The 21,811-nt window shown below is 38.8% G+C and overlaps 1 protein-coding gene across 1 annotated transcript; it reads right to left on the bottom strand.

Annotated features, from left to right (window-relative positions):
• Window positions 1–336: 336 nt before the first annotated feature.
• Window positions 337–21,381, bottom strand: LOC142194571 (organic solute transporter subunit alpha-like). Its single transcript, XM_075263790.1, has 8 exons — window positions 21,203–21,381; window positions 15,068–15,219; window positions 13,107–13,180; window positions 12,111–12,269; window positions 11,725–11,836; window positions 10,744–10,890; window positions 9,105–9,210; window positions 337–630 (listed from the first exon to the last, which is right to left on the bottom strand). Exons 1-8 carry the CDS (start codon window positions 21,315–21,317, stop codon window positions 446–448), a joined length of 1,050 nt encoding a protein of 349 aa, XP_075119891.1. The 5' UTR covers window positions 21,318–21,381; the 3' UTR covers window positions 337–445.
• Between the last annotated feature and the right edge of the window lie 430 nt (window positions 21,382–21,811).

Genomic DNA, 21,811 nt, shown 5'->3' with positions numbered 1-21,811 from the left:
CTATCATTTCTGCCAATTTCTCCTGTAAACTGTCAAAAAAGTGCCAAGAGATAAAAAAGGACAAAAGTTGCAAATTTGTGAACTACTGAGACTTGTGCCAGGTTTGTGACTTTTCCTGACAAAACGTCTTTAGTCATCTGTATGATATGATATATGCTGGTATATCGCCAACAGATACTGAATATATTTATTCGATGTAGGTCCTAAGGCAGAACTTGCTTCACAATGTTTAATAGATTCAGTAATATATGAACAGCATGCAATGCATAGTGTAAGCAAACCTCAATATATAAAGATATAAACATACAGTATATAAAATATTTCCATTAGCCCCATAAACATTTGTCATAACAAACCATCTGTCTGTACAAGTAGATGACGCAATTCTACAGAAGTAAGTAAGTCTTATTCCATTGAAGTTCCTGCGATTGTTCTTGGATATCTTTTACACCTTTTGGAGTCCTTCATCCATTGCCTTTCCATTTAGACATAGTGTACTATTTATCAGATTTTCCTTAGTCTCCTCGTCGTCACTAACTGCGGGTTTTTCCTCGTATCTCTGCCGATAGAGTGTTCGGCAGATGATTGTGGTCACGAACATCTCAATGATTAGAAGTTGTTGATTCATGTCTGAAATAAAAATGATATTTACAGAATATAAGATTTAGGGGGAATTATAGGCAATGGGGTTTTATTTCTATATTGTTGAAACATACATTTCAGTTTAGCAAAGGGTAGAGAAATAAGACATGTATACTACTCACATATCATTATAAATGTACAGGACAACCATTACATAGGCAGCTGTAGATGGATATTACAATGGACTCAGTATACAATATTTTCAATATAGAATGGTCATCCCAGATCCATTTAATATTGTGACTTGTACATGTTTTCTCAATGTTTGCTGAGAATTTCTTCTTGGTTTGGTGGGAGATTTACACTTACAGCTCTTAGGTCATTTGATTTTTTCTCCCTCTCCTCAAACCTACAATATAGTATGCCAATAGTTGTCAGCAGTTTTTGTATGCCTGGACAAGTCAGATAGTCTACTACCTCCACCAGGCATATTCAATTGCCCCATCACATTGTGGTGATGAATGATATGGCTTCAACATTATATTTTAATGTGACATACATAACAAAGGTATGATGTTTTTTACTGTAATGTGCTCTGTAACATGATGGAGGCAAATGAATATGCTAGGGAGGAGGTGGCAGACTCTCTAGACTATGTCTATAATCCCAGATCTACAGTCCTATGAAAAAGTTTGGGCACCCCTATTAATCTTAATCATTTTTTGTTCTAAATATTTTGGTGTTTGCAACAGCCATTTCAGTTTGATATATCTAATAACTGATGGACACCGTAATATTTCAGGATTGAAATGAGGTTTATTGTACTAACAGAAAATGTGCAATATGCATTAAACCAAAATTTGACCGGTGCAAAAGTATGGGCACCCTTATCATTTTATTGATTTGAATTCCCCTAACTACTTTTTACTGACTTACTGAAGCACAAAATTGGTTTTGTAACCTCAGTGAGCTTTGAACTTCATAGCCAGGTGTATCCAATCATAAGAAAAGGTATTTAAGGTGGCCAATTGCAAGTTGATCTCCTATTTGAATCTCCTCTGAAGAGTGGCATCATGGGCTACTCAAAACAACTCTCAAATGATCTGAAAACAAAGATTGTTCAACATAGTTGTTCAGGGGAAGGATACAAAAAGTTGTCTCAGAGATTTAACCTGTCAGTTTCCACTGTGAGGAACATAGTAAGGAAATGGAAGACCACAGGGACAGTTCTTGTTAAGCCCAGAAGTGGCAGGCCAAGAAAAATATCAGAAAGGCAGAGAAGAAGAATGGTGAGAACAGTCAAGGACAATCCACAGACCACCTCCAAAGAGCTGCAGCATCATCTTGCTGCAGATGGTGTCACTGTGCATCGGTCAACTATACAGCGCACTTTGCACAAATAGAAGCTGTATGGGAGAGTGATGAGAAAGAAGCCGTTTCTGCACGTACGCCACAAATAGAGTTGCCTGAGGTATGAAAAAGCACATTTGGACAAGGCAGCTTCATTTTGGAAACAAAAATTGAGTTGTTTGGTTATAAAAAAAAAGGCGTTATGCATGGCGTCCAAAAAGAAATAGCATTCCAAGAAAAACACATGCTACCCACTGTAAAATTTGGTGGAGGTTCCATCATGCTTTGGGGCTGTGTGGCCAATGCCGGCACCGGGAATCTTGTTAAAGTTGAGAGTCGCATGGATTCCACTCAGTATCAGCAGATTCTTGAGAATAATGTTCAAGAATCAGTGACGAAGTTGAAGTTACGCCGGGGATGGATATTTCAGCAAGACAATGATCCAAAACACCGCTCCAAATCAACTCAGGCATTCATGCAGAGGAACAATTACAATGTTCTGGAATGGCCATCCCAGTCCCCAGACCTGAATATCATTGAACATCTGTGGGATGATTTGAAGCGGGCTGTCCATGCTCGGCGACCGTCTAACTTAACTGAACTTGAATTGTTTGTCCAAAATACCTTTATCCAGGATCCAGGAACTGATTAAAAGCTACAGGAAGCGACTAGAGGCTGTTATCTTTGCAAAAGGAGGAGCTACTAAATATTAATGTCACTTTTCTGTTGAGGTGCCCATACTTTTGCACCGGTCAAATTTTGGTTTAATGCATATTGCACATTTTCTGTTAGTACAATAAACCTCATTTCAATCCTGAAATATTACGGTGTCCATCAGTTATTAGATATATCAAACTGAAATGGCTGTTGCAAATACCAAAATATTTAGAACTAAAAATGATTAAGATTAATAGGGGTGCCCAAACTTTTTCATAGGACTGTATATAGTTGTGTTATCACTTACCTCCCATATAACCTCCTGTATTGTGGCGCTGATAACTAATCTTCGATCACACTTCCAAAGTACATAGTAGCCCTGTCTAGCTGACCCACCCACTAATACCATGTGTTGGAATGAGATGATAATAGAGAAAGGACAAGAGGAAAACAACAGCCCTGATTGTATGTCTGACGCCATATTACATGTTTTATAGCTATTGAGGATGGAGTTAAACTATCAGTCTCTTCTCGGGTTCCTATTATTAGTTTTGTTACACAATGAAATATTTTCCAATTCCCTTTGTTACAAAATATACCGCGGCCTCAATAAGAGTTTCATATAATGATACACCAGACTATCATCTGTCTTTAGGTGGCATTTTCCATTTATATTGTCACATAAATGTTATTTTTCTAATTATTTCTGTAATTTGCTTTGTCTTGTCATTCAGTTATTATTGACAACATCCATTTTCTTGTTGTTAAAGGGAGTCTGTCACAAGAACCCAACCCAGCCCCTCAGGTTAGGGTCACCTGAAGTAAACCAGGTTTTCCACTTGTCAATTGATACCTCCATTGCTGTGATTTCCCTGTTTTTGTCAATATACAAATGGACTCTTTGGAATGAATAGGACATTGCCTTTACTCTGACATTGTCCTTGTTGCTCCCAAGAGCTCTCCTATCTATCTATGGGGCTGGAGTGATGTGCTGGCTTCTGGTGACAGACTCCCTTTTACAGAATACAATGCTACTAGATTGTGTCTTTTGTGTTATCACTCAGTTCTGATGCATAGAGCTATTAAAACTGCACTAAGGGTGCATGCACACTACGTAACGCCGGGCGTGTATGAGAGCCGTACACGCCGGCATTACAGCAGACTGCCGAACACTTCCCATTCACTTCAATGGGAGCGCTCGTAACAGCGGCGTTTACGAGCGCTCCCATTGAAGTGAATGGGAAGTGTTCGGCAGCCCTGCTGTAACGCCGGCGTGTACGGCTCTCATACACGCCCGGCGTTACGTAGTGTGCATGCACCCTAAAACGAATTATATTCCCTCCTTCCTTTTGATCCCATTTTACATCATATTAAAACTAAGAAATACATGGAGAAATATATAAAGAAATCTTCTTTAGGTGTCCCATGAACATGAGCAATGCGCCCTTGTTTTTCTCACTGTCTGTTATCTGGGTATTAGACAGCTTGCTGCATTAGGAACCTTCCCTTACTGTATTAGGCCCTGTCCCATTAGCAAAGTCGTGCCCCATGTTGTAAAAGTTGGAACTCCTGTGAATAAGCCAACAGATAAGCCTGCAGGTCAGGGGCATATATACTGCCTTGTAGCTGGTTCACCTGCACAGGGGCTCGGAGGGAAGGGGGGCCCAGTGTCAGAAAGCTTCAATAATTATTTCCCCTTTGCCTGAGAGGAGCCATAATTATTGTGGCCAGATGGTGGCAGCATCACAGTTTCTCTAGCTGAGTCAGCAGTGTGATTCAGTTGAAGGCAGGCCACGAAACAATGGAGAAAAGACGAAAATGGGCAGTTTCTGTCATTCCTCCATGTTGGTTTACTATCAAAAAAAAGAAACTGTTGTGCTGAATGATTACACCATAATGCCATAGCTGCTGCTGTGTCTATATACTGTATGAGATATTGCGCAGTGTATCAAGGAGGTGGAGAGGTATATTAATTGTAGGTCTTAGTAATTGATACGTGTATTGGTCATATTACAAGGTGGCAGCGGGTTCTGGGCCACCAGTCTATGTTCTTTAGTTTGTAGTCACTCGAGTTGATCTTAGTGTGTTACCCTTTTTCTGTGCTCCACCTTCCTTTGTATCCTTCCCTGTTTGACTCTCTGTGCTCCCTTCTTTGTTGTCTTCTATCCTTTTCTACTGTCCCCTTTGAATCTTGCATCCATTTTTGGCAGGTAAATGACACCTTGCCAGGATAGTTTATCAACATTAGACATGTGCGGGTCCAACACCCAGTACCCCCACTGATCAGCTGCTGTGGCCACTGGTTGACTGATGGGGGTGCTGAGAATCAGACCCCCATTCATCTGATATCGGTGACCTATCCTAAAGCTGGCCAAGCACATGAGTTCAGTCAGCTGTGGTGCTGCCCATCAATTGATGGCTGGATTGTTTGTACAAAAAGATCCCATCCTCAAACCAAGTAAACTTCCTGATCAGGGCAGTTTAGAAAGAAAAAATACTATGAGTTTATGCAAAGTGGTAATGAACTGCCAAATTCAACCAATATTGCCATATACTTATATATTCGTACAAGGCAAATATAAAAAATTTTAACATGTGTGGGAAATATTATCTATTTTTTATTATTTATTTCTGGATTTAGTGTTTATTTAACCGATCCCTGCACCCTGACGTACTATTACATCAGGGGTAGAAGACTGTTGGTGCAAAATGACATATTACTAGGTCATGAAGATGGTGCCAGCACAAGAGCTGATTCAGCACCATCGAGAGAAACACTACTGACCTCCTGCTTTGCTGTAAACGGTAAAAACACTGTTTGCAGACATTTAATTATTAGATGCCACCATCTACGGGCTCTCTTTGTGCTCCCCTTCACTTTGGTACACCCACAATATGATGGTAGGGTGTGATGCATTATCATAGTGACTAGGGCCTTTGGAAGGCCCCCACATCACCTTCACAAGTTAAAATAGATGGCTCTTCCAGTGACTGAGTCTTATAGATTTACTTTCAGTTTCACTTTGTAAGGTATAGTACATTGCAATACAGAAATATTGTCTTGTACTATGTAAGCAATCACGCCAGCTAGTATTCAATTCCCATACTGGTTCTTAAATATAAATGTTAAAAAAAAAAACGTAAAAACTTTAAACACAATTTTGTAAAGTATTATATGAAAATTTTAAATAAAGAAAACAACATAAATATCCCATTCCCCAATCTTTTTTTTGTAAATATAAATAAAACTCACATTCAGTGCATCCATAACAACCTATACTATAAAAATAAAACATTATGTATCCTGCACTTTGAATACTGTAAAAAAAAAAAAAATTAAAAAAAAAAAATTGCCTCCAAAATAAATTTACAATAAATTATCAAAAAGTCACATACAACCCAAAATATTACCAATAGAAACTACAGATGATCTCACAAAAAATAAGTCCTCACATAACTCCAATGATGGAAAAATAGAAAAGCTATGGATCTCAGAATTTGAAATTTTTTTAAAAAAGTAGTAAAACAGAAAAACCTATAAAAAATTTGCATCACCGTAATTGTACTGACTGGCAGAATAAAGTTACCATGTTATTTATTATGCTCAGTGCGCCGTAAAAAAATTATTGTGAAATGCTTTTTTTACCATCCTGCTATGAAAGAGTTAATGAAATTTGGTGCAATAGAAAAGTACAACTCGTAGAGTGAAAAACAAGGAATAATATGGCAATGTTGACGTTAAGATTAAAAAGTTATGGCTTTTAAAATATGACAATGGAAAAAACAAAAAAAAGGTCCTTAAAGTGAACCTTCTATGTCCTCTACATTGTGCCATATTGCAAAGCTGACAGTGTACTGAATTCAGGTAGGCGCCCCAGTGCCATTTTTTTTTAGTCTTCCCCTTCACTTGCTTATTAAGCTTTCAGACAGCCTTTGATTTTCTTTCTCAGTATTTGTGTCATTAATACATTTTGTAATATACTTTATTAACACATTTTGGCTCCTTTGTTTGAAATCCGGCATTTTTAAAACTCTTTTCCTTGATTCTCTATTGAGATCTGACCCTGCTTCTCACTGTGTAAAGAATACAAGCTGATTGTAATGAAGAGAATTGGGGGTGGGGAGCGACACTTCCTATAGCTATATCTCAGGCATTATAAGACTGAGAAACTTTCACTTGGTGTCCTATGAAATAAGGAGATTCTCATCTTTCATCTCAATATTTTGGACATCTCTGATGGCGATGTGGAAGCAGCAGCTCTAAAGACCCAGTATTGTGACTACTGCGTATTAAGGTGTTTGTGACCCCACCCATCTTCGTTACCATAAGTGCAATAGTTTTGCAGTATTTATTATATAGTATTACTCTATACACTGATCAAGTTTTCTTCTGTTTTATTCAAGTTTTACTCCAACAGTCAGGAAGGAGTCAGGAGGCCGATGTTTACACAAGATTGCCATCTAGTTATGCTAAAATTGATGGGTTTGGCAGTCTTTTCTCTTACGTGTATAGGAATCTTTTACATGAGTGAGGCATCTCATTGTGTTTTCTCTTTTATGGACAACCATTATTAAGAAGTAGCTTGGGAGTCCAACTTCTCAACTGTGATCAACTGGTATTGTATGGCCTACTAGATGCTCCGCAAATATCTGATGGTTCTGATAAGAAGGATTTTATCTCGGTCTGTTCCACTGATGTTACATGCTGAAATTATATGATGGTTTAGTCAAATATTTATGTTAATGACAGAATCAGGACAGGTAGGCAACCAGCAATGCCGCAGATTATTAACCTAGGTCTATGACCAGTTTTATGGTGGAGTGCCCATTAGAATCTTCCTACATATCTGATCATCTTGACACTAAAGACAGATGGATTATCAGTTACAAATGCTTCTTATCATATTTTATCTTATCTGTGCTTAGCTCAATCTCTAGGTCAAATCCTCTGTATGCTTGGTATGGTTGTATATTCTGTACAGTGTGAAATGTGTAAGTGCTTTTTCCTACATAACTATTTACCTTCAGCTTGCTCACTATTCTGTATGGAGCATTAGACATACAGATTCTGGCTTGTGGCACCATTATCTACAATGTATCTGGAATTGGCACGTGGCATAATATTCTACTGCATCATCTTCCAGCAAATTTTTAAGGGCATAAATTATGCATATATTTGGTAGATTGGCTCTAATTCTGTGGAATAATAATGTTAACCATTTTCCTTCTTATATTTTTAACATAGCGTAACTTTTCTATTAACATATACAAAAATCATGGGATCCTACCATGCTTCATCTTTATGGCACAGGCTTGCAGATTTTGCTGTGTTTTTTTGAGCCAAAGTAAGGAGTGGATTAAGCAGAAGGTAGAAGTACAAGAACTTCCTATATATTTCCCATTTCTTTGGCTTGAAAAAAAATGCAGCAAAATCTGCAACAAAAAAGCTGCTTTTCCGCAACGTGGGGTCTCAGCCTAAAGAACAACATTACAAATGCTGGTTTTTGGTCACCTCACATGATAAAAAAATGGAACAAAAACTCATATGTACTTCAGAATACCCAAATAAAAAGTATAGCTTCTGCCGAGAAACACAAGCCCCAAACCTGCTTTCTTGATAGAGAAATAAAATAGTTATCGCTCTCAGAACATGGTGACATGAAAACATGATTCATTTCATAGTTGTGTGGAATAAGGACAAGATGTTATTAATCTCATATGGTGAATGGAAAAAAATGAAAAATGTAAAACAACAATGGGTCAATGCCATCCAGAAAAATGTACTAAAATTGTGTTAATAAGTTATGATGCCTTGCGAAAATGAAAGTCAACTAGCAAAGATCAAGCCCTCATACTGTTGTATCAACAGAGAAATGAAAGTTTGTAAAAAGCAACAACAAAAAAGCAAAACAAATTCCCTGCTTCCTAAGACTGAGGCCCCACGTTGCGGAAACGCTGTTTTTTTTGTTGCAGAGTTTGTTGCGTTTTTTTTTTTTAGCCAAAGCCAAGAATGACTACAGAAGGAATGCTATATATATATATATATATATATATATATATATATATATATATATATATATATAGTACTTATACTTCTGCTTTCTTCTCAATCCACTCCTGGCTTGAGCTCAAAAAAACTGCAACAAAATAGGCAACAAAAAAAGCTGCGTTTCCACAACATGGGGCTTCATCCTTAAAGTCAAAACAGACTGCTTGGAAAGAGCTTAATTATCTAAGGCTAGGTTCACATATGTGCCTGATCTCCTCTCTGGGTTTCTGTCCTGATTCTGCTTAACAAATGCATATTTTCTGCCTTTTTTTGGGTGGAAACTGGGCGGAAACTCAGTGAACGCCATCCTAGTCTAAGGGGTTCAGCAGGTTTCCATGGGTAACTGCTTTTTTTAAGTTGATTAGGCTTTGAGACTCCCCAAGCGAACCTCACGAACGGAAACCTGAATGCAGGTGTGAACCTAGTGTAACAAAGGTTATATACTGTTACAATGATGGTTACTCACATGATGCTCTGGAGGGGCCAGGACGTGGTGGAACACAAGAGATGACACCCGTGGTACCAAGAATATTGATGATTGATGTCTGAAGTTGACTCAGAATAACAATAAACTAAAATAATGTGAATGAAAGTGTTAAATGAATTGCATATATGAAGGAAAAAGATACATTTTTAGCATCCTAGGATCTAGTATAATACAAGTGAAAAATACCGACATATCTAAAGCTGGTTGGTAAGTATTGAATTTTAATATGAATACCATTATGTGACCCAATCTATTCCCAGTATAAGGCAGAATGTATTATCTGTTCCCTATATGTAACAGTTTAAAGGGGGTGTATGCTGCAGTTCACACCTGCGTTTGGGTTTCTGTTCAGGGGTCCACTTGGGGGCACCACAAACGGAAACCTAATCTGCTTAAAAAAGTGGGTACCCTTGGACCCCATAGATCCAATAATGGGGTCCACCAGGTTTACGCTCGAAAAGGGCAGAAAAATGCGCAGAGAAAAGCGCTGCTTGTAGGACGTTTCTCTCTGCATTTTTAAAGTGGAATAGGGAATGGAATTCCCAGGCGGAGACGGGGCACAGGTGTGAATGTAGCCTTATAGACCTGTGTTAGAACCTTAGGCAGATAGTGGGGGTTCCTCTACATTAGTGATTTAGATGGAGAGGGAGGAAAGAGAGGGCTGGAGAACAAGCTGGCAGATACAAAGTCTCTTAACTTCATTGTACTATTGATTTTTGTTGAGTTGTTGACACTTTGAATATTGAGCCGTCAGACTGCAGGAATCCCGATTTCATCACTTTCAGTCTTGACATGAATAAGGATATAAAACCCAACAATCCATAGTTCTAGAACTGTCTTTTCTCAGCATAAGAGAATTGTTTAATGTGACTAGGCATTGAGCAACCAAATACTTGACTTAAGGGCCAACTACTTATCATTGCGGCTGCATGGCCCCTAATTTTACCACAAAAAACTTATGGGAAAACTTATTGACTCGAGTATAAGCCGAGGGGGGAAATGCAGCAGCTACTGGAAAATTTCAAAAATTAAATTGGTCGGAGTTTTTGGGTGCAGTAGTCGCTGGGTGCAGGGGGAAGGGGAGGGGGTGTTTTGGTTGTCTGTCTGCCCCTTCCCTGTGCTTGAGGACTGTTTTTTCTTCCCCCACTTGGAATTCAGCCTGGCTGAATATAGGGTATCTGCGGTGCTCCTATTAACCCCTTCCCGATGGAACAGGAGCACTGCAGATACCCTATATTCAGTAGACCAGACACTTTCAGACACAGGGATACCTAATGTGTTTGTGTTTTGCAGTCATTTTCTACTTTTGTATGTATTCTAGGGAAAGGAGGGATTTGGAACTTTTATTTTTGTTTAAATCTTCTTTTTTTGCACTATTTTATGGGAGATTCTATACATTGATACCCCCCCTCCTAAAAATAAAAAAAATAAATATATATATATATATATATATATATATATATATATATATATATATAATTTTTTTTTTGCTGACTCAAGGGGGGCTTTTTCAGCACATAAACTGGGCTGAAAAATTTGGCTTATACTCGAGTATATACGATACATTTGTTGAATAATAGTCCTATAAAAAGAACTTATGTAGAATTCAGGATCTCACCTGGTAACAGGCAAATTTTGGAATAATCTTTTTGTCCACTAAGGAAGGTCTGACATGGTTGAACATGATTCCCACAGCCCATAGTGCAGTAATAGTGATCACACCAACCGAGACATTAATATAGATTGTAGCTGACTCTGCACGAGACTGAAAAGGAACAGAACAGAGGTCATGTCAATACATTATTGCATGCTGATAATAATTTTGAGTAATGGTATGTTCCCTCGGTGAGTGCTCAGGGATTCCATTCCCCATTCTGGATTAAAAATGTGGAGATAAAAGTCCTACAAGCAGCTCCTATGCTCTACGACCTTGCCACATGGAGGCTGTCCTGCACTAGTAGAGGTATTGGGGCTGGTGGGGACTTGTTGTGGATGGCACAATAAGATCAGAAAACTCTGGTTGTGGCCATTGGCAGTGGATCTTCACTGTATAGGACAGCAGAAACTCTGTAGCTACAGTCGCCACTTCAAAGCGGCCGCCATATTAAAAAAACCTGACATCCACTTACTATTATGGCGGATATTGGTAAAAGGTTGAAAGTAAAATGCGTAAAGCAAATTCTTTGTTTGTAAAGGGGTAACTGATGTTGGTAAGGGGTTAAATCCGCAGCATTTCAATTTATGCTACCTATTTTCACAGGGAATTTTATTCTTTTCAATGTATACGTGAAATCTGCTGCAAAACTACAGCAATTACGCTATAAAATCCACCTAAAGGTGCATACATTTTTTTATATAGATTATAATTCAATCTGTGTAAGATAAAGGGGGTTCAGAAGTAGAGTATGGGGTTCACATATTCTATGGATTTGTACCACACAGATTCAGAGAAGGTATATGTAAGGCCTAATATTTCAAGTATTAAATCTTGCAGCCTTTTTATGGTAGTTGGTGCCCTTGCTGCCCCTATAATACTGCACATGTACTACACTATATTCAGAATGTCCACAGTAACAATACAATACAATACAATACTCACATCACCAATGGCGTATGTCCCATTAGTCCAAAGCACAACAGCCAAAAACATAAGGACTGGCCTCAGCAAAACAAACTGAAAGGTCCCCAACTTCAGCAAAAATAAAGATCGACTATAAAAAAAAAAAAAGGAAAATAAAATCAGAGAATTATTTTCTTTATAAATTCTTATTTTGTTTTTATGCTTATTTACATAATATTTTGCCTTCCTTCCTCCAGTGTGAACATGTTCTTACAGGGAGATAAGAGAATAAGAGGCACCTTTGGTGGACATCGTATATACCATAAAATATGTACATGATATATCAGAATCATTGCATGTAAAGCAAGTCATAACAGAAAACACAGCAGAAAGGCTTAGATTATTTCAACAACTTGTAGACCAACCTGTGAACATCTTTTTTTGGAAAGCAGACACAGCAGCAGCACAATGGACCTGTGTGGAGCTGAAGCTTTGTATCTGAAAACTTACTGAGGAATCCTTTTTTACCACCACATTCATTTACAAGCATTAGCTGAAACTGGTGAATGAGGACAGCCAGAAACCTAAAAGGGAAAATAATGATGATATTGAATACTGTGCCCCATATTTCTATGCTGCTTGCCGCACTTTTACAGTTTTAATAATATCACCCCTATAATTTCCACTATAGTTGCATCTCTCCATCCTGCGGCATAGTCTGTATAATATTCATAATTCTTAACAGAACACAATGAAATGCTGAGCGGCAAAAATAGCGTGACACAGCTTTGGGTGGTATGATATAGAATGGCATAAAAGAAGGAGAGCCTTGATGGCCTCTTACCTTCAGTGGTTGTGAGTAGTCACAACCACCAATATACATATAGTAGACCCAAATTAGGGTGGCAACATGTCTGTCCTTATACGGCGTGGCAATGCCATTTCAACAAGGAGTAAAGTTGTGGTGATTCCACCCACAACTATAATAAGGCAGGTCACGCACTTCTGTAGGAAATGAGATCTCACTTCGTTTCAGGATCACACTCCCTTTATCAAGTACATACAATCATAAAGACGATGTATCGCGTTTTGCCAGGACTTGAGAGTCAACATAACGCTTTAGTTGACTCACAAGCTCTGGCAAAGCGCGATACATCGCCTTTATGATATGCACTTGATAAAGGGAGTGTGATTCCGAAACGCGTAGTGCTCCTTGTATTTTGAATAAAAGAGTGATTTGTTAATTACCCCTGAAGTGAGATCTCATTTCCTACAGAAGTGCGTGACCTGCCCTAATATAGTTGTGGGTGGAATCACCTCGAATTTGCTCCTTGCTTAACAGAACATATAGACAGGGATAATTCCTCGAGACAACCTCTATAATAAGCATTTCTACATCTGACAGAGCTTCTAATACCTACACAGAGGCAGTGAAATCAGTAAACATTGTACTCCTAGGAATCCACAATCCAACGCAACATGTAACCGCAATTATCTGTAAAAGAAGAGAATAAAGTGTTAAAACGTTAAAATGTTTATTTAATAAAAGTTAATAAATCAAATAAAATGATAATCAAGTGTAGTATTGTCTCTTAAATCACAATGACCTGTCATCTCATCTGACATTTACATCACAGAATGGAAAAGGATTAATAAATACAAGTTTTCCTCAAGAAATAACAATGCTGGAGCATCTTTTACTAGAATTATGTTTTGTCCCCCCTGGTGTGTGAATAGGGGTGTTTAATGGAGCCCCCTTCTTCTGTCTAACCAAATACTACATGTTGCATTCATCTTTGACCATTGCATTTACGTGGTTAAATGGCCGAGATTGGAGTTATCTCCTATCCGAGCTATTAGAGTGGAATGTTAGCTATATAATACTATATACTTGCAGAGGATGGCGCATGCACAGCTCCTGTACCCCTGTCATCACTCCACTCTTATAGTTTGGTGGTCCAGTTCACGCAATGTATCATTACAGTACAAGGTGGTAAGGGTTAATAGATGCTTCTTTCCTCATGAAATAATAATGATGGATCATATTTTTTTTCAAGTTATTTGTCCTTGAAATGTATTTTGGCATCTCTTATTGTTACATTCTTGTAATGCTGGCTTGCCCTAGTCATTCTGTTGTGTTGGGAATCTAAAATGGAAACCATAGCCAAGGGCTTTTAAAGGGGCTCTATCATTGGGAAAGGTCATTTTAGATAAGCACATCCTTGCATATCCTTTAGGAAGGCTATTCCACACCTACCTTTTGTATGTAAATTGCCTCAGTGGTTTTGAATGAGCCCATTTTTATTCATATGCTAATTAGCCTCTTGGCGCACCCCGGAAGTCTCATCGGCACCCTCTGCTATTCTTTCCTATGTATGTGTACAGCACAGGCTGCTGCTGCTGATGACTCGGCTTCCTGTTTATACACACAGATATGAGAGAATAGCAGAAAGGAGGCTGCTGGAAACTTCCTGTGCTGGCTGAAAGCTAATTAGCATATGAATAAGACTGAGCTCATTCAAAAACCACTGAGGCAATTTACATACAAAAGGTAGGTGTGGAATAGACTTTCTAAAGGCTATGCAAGTATGTGCTTAGTTAAAAATGACTTTTCCCAATGATAGAGCCCCTTTAAACAATATATGTCCCTAAGAACTTCTGCATTCAATGTTTCATTCCTAATCCAAATGAGTGATCTATAAGCAGCATGTTATAGAGAAGGAGGAAATGATTGAATTTATATATTGTAATGTAGGGAAATAAGGCTAGGTTCACACCTGTGCATGGTTCTCCATCATTTGGGTCCACTGGGAGACCTGAATGACAGAGAGCTAGACTGCTGAACCAATGGTTACCCAAGGACACCTGTGGACGCCATAGACTATAATAGAGTCTGCTGGGTGTCTACCATTTTTGTGCTGGACTTTTCTCTTTGCCAATTTCTGGTGGTTGCTGTAGCGGAATCTGAAACAGACTTTGGTGCAGATGTGAACTTAGCCTAACTTGTACTGTTTCAATGAATATCCAATGTGTTGATACTAACTTAACCTTCTCTGTACGAGCTTGCATACATGGAATGCTGTCAATTACTTACAAGGACCACCCACTTGGCAAGGACCCCAAGGACCAATCATACAAAGAGCAGAGATTTAAGTAAATCCATTACTAGTTATACTCCACGTTATCCTACATAACTACTTACATACATCTGCAAAGTACCACTTGTCCTCTAACATGCTCCCTGCATATCAGACAACATGCTCAGTACATGATACGATGGATATTTTGATTTCTCTTTCTCAGTATTAATATTTTAGCAATCTTATCATTTCCCTTTTGTGTCTAAGTCATAATATGCAGCATTGGCTTTGGTTGTACATACCGGTGCAGCCGAATTTACCCAGATAATTGTTGACTTTGTCCTGCCAGGTATTTTCCTGTATATGTACTGAGCTTCTTCTATGAAGACCAGCACTGTTATTAGTGTCATCAATGTCAAACAAGCAAACAGCAATATGCCAGTGATGTCCAGGTCTGGAGGAACAAGTGATAAAAGTGATTGTCAGCACAGAGGTAAAATAATACAACTTGTACCCAAACTACACAGTAAGTGATTGCCTTGGGAGAGGCCATTTACTCTGTGGCTCTGTATTGTCTTGTAAGATATTGGTACTGTGACATTTTGAAGACTCCATAACAAGACTTCAAACAACCTGAGCGGATGACAATAGGGTGTTGTCAATGTCCTAAATTTACTGATATGTCCTTTATTTCCCTTCCTCTTGGCTGGACATATCCAGTAATGTGTGACACGAGATGACCAGCTTTGCAAAACAACATGATTTTGTGATATACTTTCATTTGATCTCTATGTCCTGTTGCAATATTGTATTGAATTGGTTTAATGGAATATTGGAGTATTTCACCAAATTCACACTTTCTTAATGTTAGACTCATCTGTATAATGTGATACTGAGCAATATCCAAAGGTATAAATTAAATAGTGGCAGCAGTTCACATGGGGTTGGAAAATCCTTGCTCGTTATCTTTCTTTCTGTTACCAGTGCATGGTCCTCCCCTTGTAGTCACTGGAACACTAGCAACCAGTAGATGGCATTAAAGGAGGAGGACTCTGCCCCTTTGTCCTGGGATGGGGGTGCATCATACGAGTGATAAACCAGTATGTCGCTGATGCACCGCACAGGCTGGACCTCATTTTTTCCATCATTTTTCTAAACCCACTTGACATTCTGACATTTGAAGCCTCACTTATATGTTAGCACAAGTACAATTTGCTGTCATTGTAAAACACTGCGTTTTTTTCTGCCATGGGCAAACTATGCCGTTTATGCCACGTGGGGCCCTGGCCTTAAAGATCGGCATTAGACACACCCTCGGATTACAAAAAATACATCACCGATTGCTGCTGTTCTTTTGGAAAAACCACAAGGGGGCTTTTTTTTTTTTTTCTCACACTACACAAATGGATTGATGTAACACCTTCAAACCCGTACACAAGTGACTGGGGAGACAGCGACCTCGTAACCAAAGCACTGATAAGACAGTATGGCCAACAGATGTTTTAATACAACCAGGGTGCGGATAATTTTTGACTCCCCCTCATAGAGTATGTTTATGTGTGGTCAATGAAAAATGATTTAGGAATATATTGTGTAATACACTTTGCAGTGAACTATTTCACCTGACTTGACAATATGTTGCACATCAGGGTGTTACATTGTATCATAAACTCTTTAATATTTATGATCTGTAATAGCCGGTGACTGACATTGACTACAAGTATGAGAAAAGTTAAAGTTGAGTTATACGTGTGTCAATCACCTTTAAGAGAGCCGGGAACACCATAAAGAGGTGCGGCAGAGGGTTTTGTCATCACAGGTTATTTACCTTTTCTTCTATTTCTCTGTATGTGTATCAGTGCCAATGCAGAATAAAATATTAACCAATAAATGACCAAACCTAAATGTGATGAGAACTCAGAGCTTATAGATTTTAGGCCTGGAACTTACTTTAGATGGAATAGTATATACAATAAGCAAACACCTACCCAATTTGGAAAAAATAGAAAATAGCAATTTTGTATTTAGTCTTAAAGTGTAACTAAATGTACGTAGTGAAAGCAATTTATAGATTTCCCCTCTCAATACAGAAACGATGGAAAGAATAAAGAAATGCAGAAAGGAGAGAAAATTCATTAATAAATAATAATTATTAATGTCACAAATTTTGCCAGAAAAGCAAAATCTGTTCAAAGGTTTAGTTATCCTTTAAGACAAAATACTAAATGACACAATTTCCTATTTTATTCTAAGCTGAGTAGGTATTCAGTGATTGTATATAATACAATGTGATACTTGTGATAACAGAATACTCTGCCGCACCTCTTTATAGTGTCCTGACTTTATTAAAGGTGATTGACACATGGAAAACTGAACTTTAGCTGTAGATCCTCCCAATTCTGACTATGTGTTTTCAACTGGCAATTCCTCTAGAAATATGACACCAATATCTCTGGTCTAGGTTTTACAATGTACGCGGTATACAGTGGCGTAACCAGGAATGGCGGGGACCCGTGGCGAACTTTTGAAATGGGGCCCCCCCCAACCGACACCAACGCCGAAGACCTCAACCAACCCCCTCCTCCGCATCCCTGCGCGCTCTATTATGTCCCTTAGTGGCCCCTGCACACAGTATTATGTTCCTTAGTGGCCCCTGCAGACTGTATTATGTCCCACTGTGGACACCCATAAACAATTATTATACTCTGGGGTCTTTTCAGACCCCAGAGGATAATAATCGGAGACCCGGGGGAATAAAAACATAAAAAACTAGTTTATTACCTGTCCCCCGGTGCCTACGCTGTCGGACTCCGCTGCCATACTTCTTCAATGACGTCGGATGTCACATGACCTGGGACGCAGGTCGGGTTCATGTGACGTCAGACAACTAGGAAGGAGGCCTGGCAGGATCGTGGAGAGGTAAGTAACAGTGTTTTTTTATGTTTTTTACCTCTCCCGGGCCTCCGATCATTATACTCTTTGCAGACCCCTGAGTATAATGATAGTGTTTGTGGGGCCCGCGGTGTCACTTATCGATCCCGGCCCAGCCAGGATCGGTAAGTAAATAGGGCCCGTAAAGGCCTATTAAAAAAAAAAACACAGCGGTAGCGGCTGTCAACGGGCCCCCTAATGTCCCGGGTCCTGTGGCAGCCGCTACCACTGCTACCACGATAGTTACGCCACTGGTGGTATATCTATTTGAAATGATTCCCCCCTCCAGCCTCAGCTTCACAGCATTATACAAGAGCCAGAACACCCAGACTCCTAGTGTATTATTAATGGCACAAATACAGCCAGAAAATCAAAAAATATTGGAAAGTTATGTAATGCTTTAATGAAAAATCTGTTATGTGTTTACAGTCACTATGTCAGCTTATGTGTTATAAGCTGTATATTACTTATATTACTAGAGTTTGCCTGGCAGCCGCTTTATGTGACTGTTACTATAGACTGATATCAGGATCCTGTGCAGTGAACAGCAACATGAACAGTAAACTGTATGGAGTGTATATTCACACATACATGCAAGAAATGTATTCTTATTGTATTGGTGTGATAAAAATACATCTTATGTTTTAATTGGGACAGACATAAGTTTTATTGATACCCTCTAGCATTGATATTATAGAAAATAGTCCAAACTATTCAGGATATCTTTACATTCGCCTTGGAGGTTCCATCAGATTTTTTATCAAAATACCACAAACAACTATGGAAATGGAAACCAGGATGCGTCAGTTGATGGACACTATATTGCATTTGGGAGCAATAAACAGATGTCTTTTTTAGCTACTGCATAGGGAATGACCATGGGAGGCATGGTGTTAGATAAAGCAAAACCCATGTTGTCTGAAAGTCTATACTTCGGATGGACACAGTCATAAGCTCCACTCATGGTATGGTCTTTGCACCCCATACCAGGTGGGAAAGTCTCATGTGAAAGGGAGATCTTCTACGCTCTCCATTCTTCTGTCAAGAACACTGTTATGACTGCTGTGGTAGACCATTACTGCATTTCTATGGAAGTTCAGGTGGATCTCATACTGTGTCTGAAAGCAATTGTAATGAACCTAGCAGGTGCCTGAGAAGTGGGACCCATAGGAACTGAGCATAAACCCCTCTGAGAACTGGGCAAAACCTGCACTGAGAGTTGGATCCTGCTTTCACTAGGAGTAAAGGTGCACAGGAGTCCTTGTATATTACAAAGAAGCTGAGGCTGAGGGAGGTCACTTCATTCAGTTATATCTCAGTCTCTGCAAAACCTAGAAACCCATCCCCTCAGATAGATAGGTTAGGGTTATCCGAATCAAATTGTGTTTTCTCCTAGTGAGTCTGCTTCTCCACGATATTATCACTTTTGTCAATATGCAAATTATATCATTTTAGAAAGGCAAATGAACCTTTTGGAGCAATGGCAATGCCCTCTTTGATCCAAAAATCTGCTTTAAGTATTGACATAAAAATTACATCTCTAAGAAAAAAAGGCACTGCTTCACAAGGGCAAACACCATATAATTCAGGTAACCCTAACTTATCTATTATTATTATTGTTTATTTATATAGCACCATTAATTCCATGGTGCTTTACATTTGGGGGTTACATACAATACACAGAATATACAGGTAGATATAATACTAACAACGACCGACTGGCACAGTGGGGTAGGGGGCCTTGCCCACGAGGGCTTACAATCTATAATACAAGTCTACAGACCTATAATGACAGTAGGGTATTCCTCACCACCCAGCAATGACACTGAGCTGGAAGCCCGGCCCCTCGGACAGTGTAGTGATATTGGCACCATAACTAATGGCACCAATACCTCTGCAACCAGGGCAGATACTGCGAAAGCTGACAGTGCGATAAATTCAGCCCACGATCAGCTTTGTAGCAGTATATAACAGACACAATGTTCCAGCATATGCGTCCAGCATATTACCTACTGTAGTTCTTTCCAGAAGACCACCTCCTTACCCAGACCACCTTTTCTGTGACAGACAACTTTTACATACAATTTTGGGTGGTCTCAAAAGGTTTCACTGTATATCACGCAACAGTGTGCAGACCACAGGGCACATCCACCATATATGCCAGTAATCTCCAAGTATATAATAATCCCTAAATCATTGGTTGGAAATCTTTGGTAGAAGTAGTGGAGATGTGTTGAAACAAATACTTGGTAAAATAATTTAAGTGAAGTCTCCGCTAAGTAGATCCGAAGTCTATCTCTAGAAAGGATGTTGCAATGGTGATGCCATCTTGCTAAGAACACATGATAACTTATATCTCATTCCCATTGCCACATGGCCTCTAGCTTGATGCATTGAACCTAATGCAAAATAATGGCTTTGCATTCACATCTGTTTTTGTCTATTCACAAACACACAAAGATTGTAGGAATATAAGAAACGTTAATTACCATATATACTCGAGTATAAGCCGACCCAAGTATAAGCCGAGGCCCATAATTTTACCACAAAAACTGGGAAAAACAATTGACCTGAGTATAAGCCCAGGGGGTAATGCAGCAGCTACTGGAAAATTGGAAAATTTCAAAAATTAAAATGGTCGGAATTTTTGGGTGCAGTAGTTGCTGGGTAAGGGGAGCGGGTGTTCTGGTTGTCTGTCTGCCCCTTCCCTGAGCTTGAGGACTGAGTTTTTTTCCCCCCACTTGGAATTCAGCCTGGCTGACTATAGGGTATCTGCAGTGCTCCTATTAACCCCTTCCTGGAACAGGAGCACTGCAGATACCCTATATTCAGTAGACCGGGCACTGTCAGACACAGGGATACCTAATGTGTATGTGTTTCACAGTCATTTTCTACTTTTATATGTGTTCTAGGTAAAGGAGGGATTTAGAACTTTTATTTAATTTATTTTTTTATTATATATTTTTTAAAGCTTCTTTTTTCACTATTTTATGGGAGATTCTATACATTACTATTGCGGCTGGTCATGGACCCCCCTCCCCCTCCCCATCAAAAAAATAAATAAAATTTTTTGACTCGAGTATAAGCCGAGGGGGGCTTTTCAGCACAAAAACTGGGCTGTAAAATTCGGCTTATACTCGAGTATATACGGTACTTGTTAGAGTAATAAGTAGATGCAAGGTAATACAATTTGAATGTTCCCTAATCCTAATACAGTACCATCTGTTATACACATTTATTCCGGCTCATTTCTAACAAAGCCACTGAATATCATATCAGCACTTTAATGTTTATTTCTGATATAAATTCTGTTTATTCTAATACTCTAGAAACATAAGGGAAAAATCACATACGTTAATATACTATGTGACTGTTGAGTATATGATATACGGGACCATTCTAGAGAGGGTGTACAAGCTATATAGGTTCATTATGCATTTGCATAGGCATGAAGAAAGAAATATGTGGCTGTCACAGCTATAATATGCAGAAACCTTATTACTTACCTTGAAGAATTTCGTATGAATACGGCGCTTGTCTAGTTCTACAGACTGGGTTGAAAAGAAATTTAGTCCCATTTGGAGTCACCATCGCCTCTTGTGTTACTTGTGTTATATTCATTTTGTTTTTTTATTTTCTGAAGTTACTTCACTTTTGTCTCCCAGTTCCTTGTTGCTCTTGTCTTTTTTCTTCCTGTATAGTATCTAGGAGTCCAGAGTTCTCCTCTCGGAGACTTCAGATTATAAGACAATGCTACTCCAATATCTTAGTCTTCAGATGAAGTCAGTGTTAGTCAGGCTTTCTAAGACTAAAAAAAAATATTCACAAAGCTGTTACAAAGTTGGGGTGAACTCTGAGTCTATTCCTCTGAGCTTCTTATACTTGGCTGTACAAGTCTTAAAGACAAGGCGAGTTCCGCTAAATATCAACCAAAGGATATAAAAGCAGGTTGTAAATTAGTTGTAATAGATAAACTTGGGTTGCTCCGGACTCAGTGCTGATAGAAGATGTAACAAATACAGTCACCAGGGAGACTCTTATGACTTCTTTGCTTTTACTTTTTGCTCTAAATTCACATTCTTGGGATAAATTAGAAAGGGGGCTTCTAACTATAA

This window comes from Leptodactylus fuscus, chromosome 2 (genome assembly GCF_031893055.1).
Source record: "Leptodactylus fuscus isolate aLepFus1 chromosome 2, aLepFus1.hap2, whole genome shotgun sequence".
In the NCBI taxonomy this organism is placed as follows: Eukaryota; Metazoa; Chordata; class Amphibia; order Anura; family Leptodactylidae; genus Leptodactylus; species Leptodactylus fuscus.
Note: the sequence above shows the minus strand (reverse complement) of the source record. Positions and strands in the feature narration are given on the sequence as shown.

Bases quoted from the DNA above. Each gene is read 5' to 3' on its own strand.
- LOC142194571 (XM_075263790.1), bottom strand. From the start codon at position 21,317: ATGAATATAACACAAGTAACACAAGAGGCGATGGTGACTCCAAATGGG. The intron at 11,837-12,110 runs GTTGGTCTACAA...TTTTTTTTATAG, and splicing joins CCAAAAAAAGATGTTCACAG to TCGATCTTTATTTTTGCTGA. The intron at 10,891-11,724 runs GTGAGTATTGTA...GTTCCTTTTCAG, and splicing joins GGACATACGCCATTGGTGAT to TCTCGTGCAGAGTCAGCTAC.